General features: G+C 34.0%; 1 protein-coding gene across 1 annotated transcript; it reads right to left on the reverse strand.

Moving 5' to 3' along the window:
• Positions 1-757: 757 nt before the first annotated feature.
• Positions 758-1,102, reverse strand: LOC111617581 (histone-lysine N-methyltransferase SETMAR-like). The gene has a single exon (XM_023358863.1). It carries the CDS (start codon positions 1,100-1,102, stop codon positions 758-760), a length of 345 nt encoding a protein of 114 aa, XP_023214631.1.
• Between the last annotated feature and the right edge of the window lie 343 nt (positions 1,103-1,445).

A 1,445-nucleotide genomic window follows, 5' to 3' on the forward strand; every position in this document is an offset into this window, starting at 1 on the left:
CTACTGCATAACTATATTACCTACTTTCTGGTATATATAGCAAGGCTGGCCAAAACCTTGTCACAAAAGAAACCATATATTGCCCATCAAAAATAAAAGAGCCACATTCTCTTTTAAAACTGTATTTTATGTAATGGATATGTATTTCTGTACATTTAATTATTATAATTAAATGTTAGGGAGTTGCAGTACAGGTCTAGAAAGGCCAGCTTGGTCACCATGGATATTATTTAATCTTATATTTGATAAATATCATTTATCAGGTAACCAAAAAATTTCTGTCGGTTTTTGTCAAAAGAAAACAAATATAAAAATATATAGGAAATAACACAATTTATTCATCAAAATAACCACACTCACATTCAATAACCTTTTCCCAACAAGAAACAAGCTTATGAATTCCATTTTTATAAAAGTCACAATCTTTAGAGTTGAAAAACTTTCCTAACTCCGTTTCTATAACCCCTCTATTTCTGAACTGTTGATTTTGCAGATGATTATCTAGGCTTAAAAATAAATGATAGTCAAAAGGGCTAATGTCAGGGAAATAAGGAGGGTGCAAAAGAGGTTCCCATCCAAGGATCTGAATTGTGTCAGAGGTCACATGCGCAACATGATGTCTATAGCATTATCGTATAGGAAAATAATGCCTTTATGATTTACTAAAGCTGGCTGTTTTTTCAAAAGTGATTGGTGAACTCCACGGAGTTGGTCACTGTAGACGTTAGCAGTAATAGTCTGGCCAGGTGGTATAAGTTCATAGTGAACAAATCCATTTGTGGTCCACCATACGCACAATATTGGCAGGTGTCAATTGATGAGGGATCCATTTGCTGAGCTTGTAAACTTTTCCAAGACTATGCAAATGTAAATGGACAGTTTCATCACTTATGGAGAACTTTTGTGCTAATATCTGACAAGTTTGAGTGGAATCTTCTTCGATTGCAGCCTGTAATTCATCATTATTAATGACATATGGCCGCCCTTCTCGTGGCTCATCTTTAAGCGACTCATCACCGGAAGAAAATTTTCTAAACCACCTTTGGGTGGTGCGAGTGCTGATAGAACCTTGTCCGAAAGCCTGGCATATTTTTTGAGCCATTTGCACAGCACTTTTTCCAAGTTTAAACTCATACAACATACAAGCACGAATTATAGAGTTTGGAATACTCATCTTCAGGTCAATTTTTATAATATTAAGAGATAACCTTTCCGCTTCTCTTTATATGAGTCAACATTAAATCTTGATTAACATTTTGCTGGAATTTTAGTGCCAGCTATTGTGTATTGCATTTAACATTCTTTAAACTTTGTAGTTTCACAAAAAACGACAGAACTTTTTTGGTTACCTAATAAATTCAGAACAAAATTCCAGTACATTTTTATTACCTAAGCTAATGTAACAGTTATTCCATAGAAATTCTTGATGCTACATCCAATTATTA

This window comes from Centruroides sculpturatus, unplaced genomic scaffold (assembly GCF_000671375.1).
Source record: "Centruroides sculpturatus isolate CEXI.00-Female unplaced genomic scaffold, Cexi_2.0 scaffold7363, whole genome shotgun sequence".
Lineage (NCBI taxonomy): Eukaryota > Metazoa > Arthropoda > Arachnida > Scorpiones > Buthidae > Centruroides > Centruroides sculpturatus.

Bases quoted from the DNA above. Each gene is read 5' to 3' on its own strand.
- LOC111617581 (XM_023358863.1), bottom strand. From the start codon at position 1,102: ATGGCTCAAAAAATATGCCAGGCTTTCGGACAAGGTTCTATCAGCACT.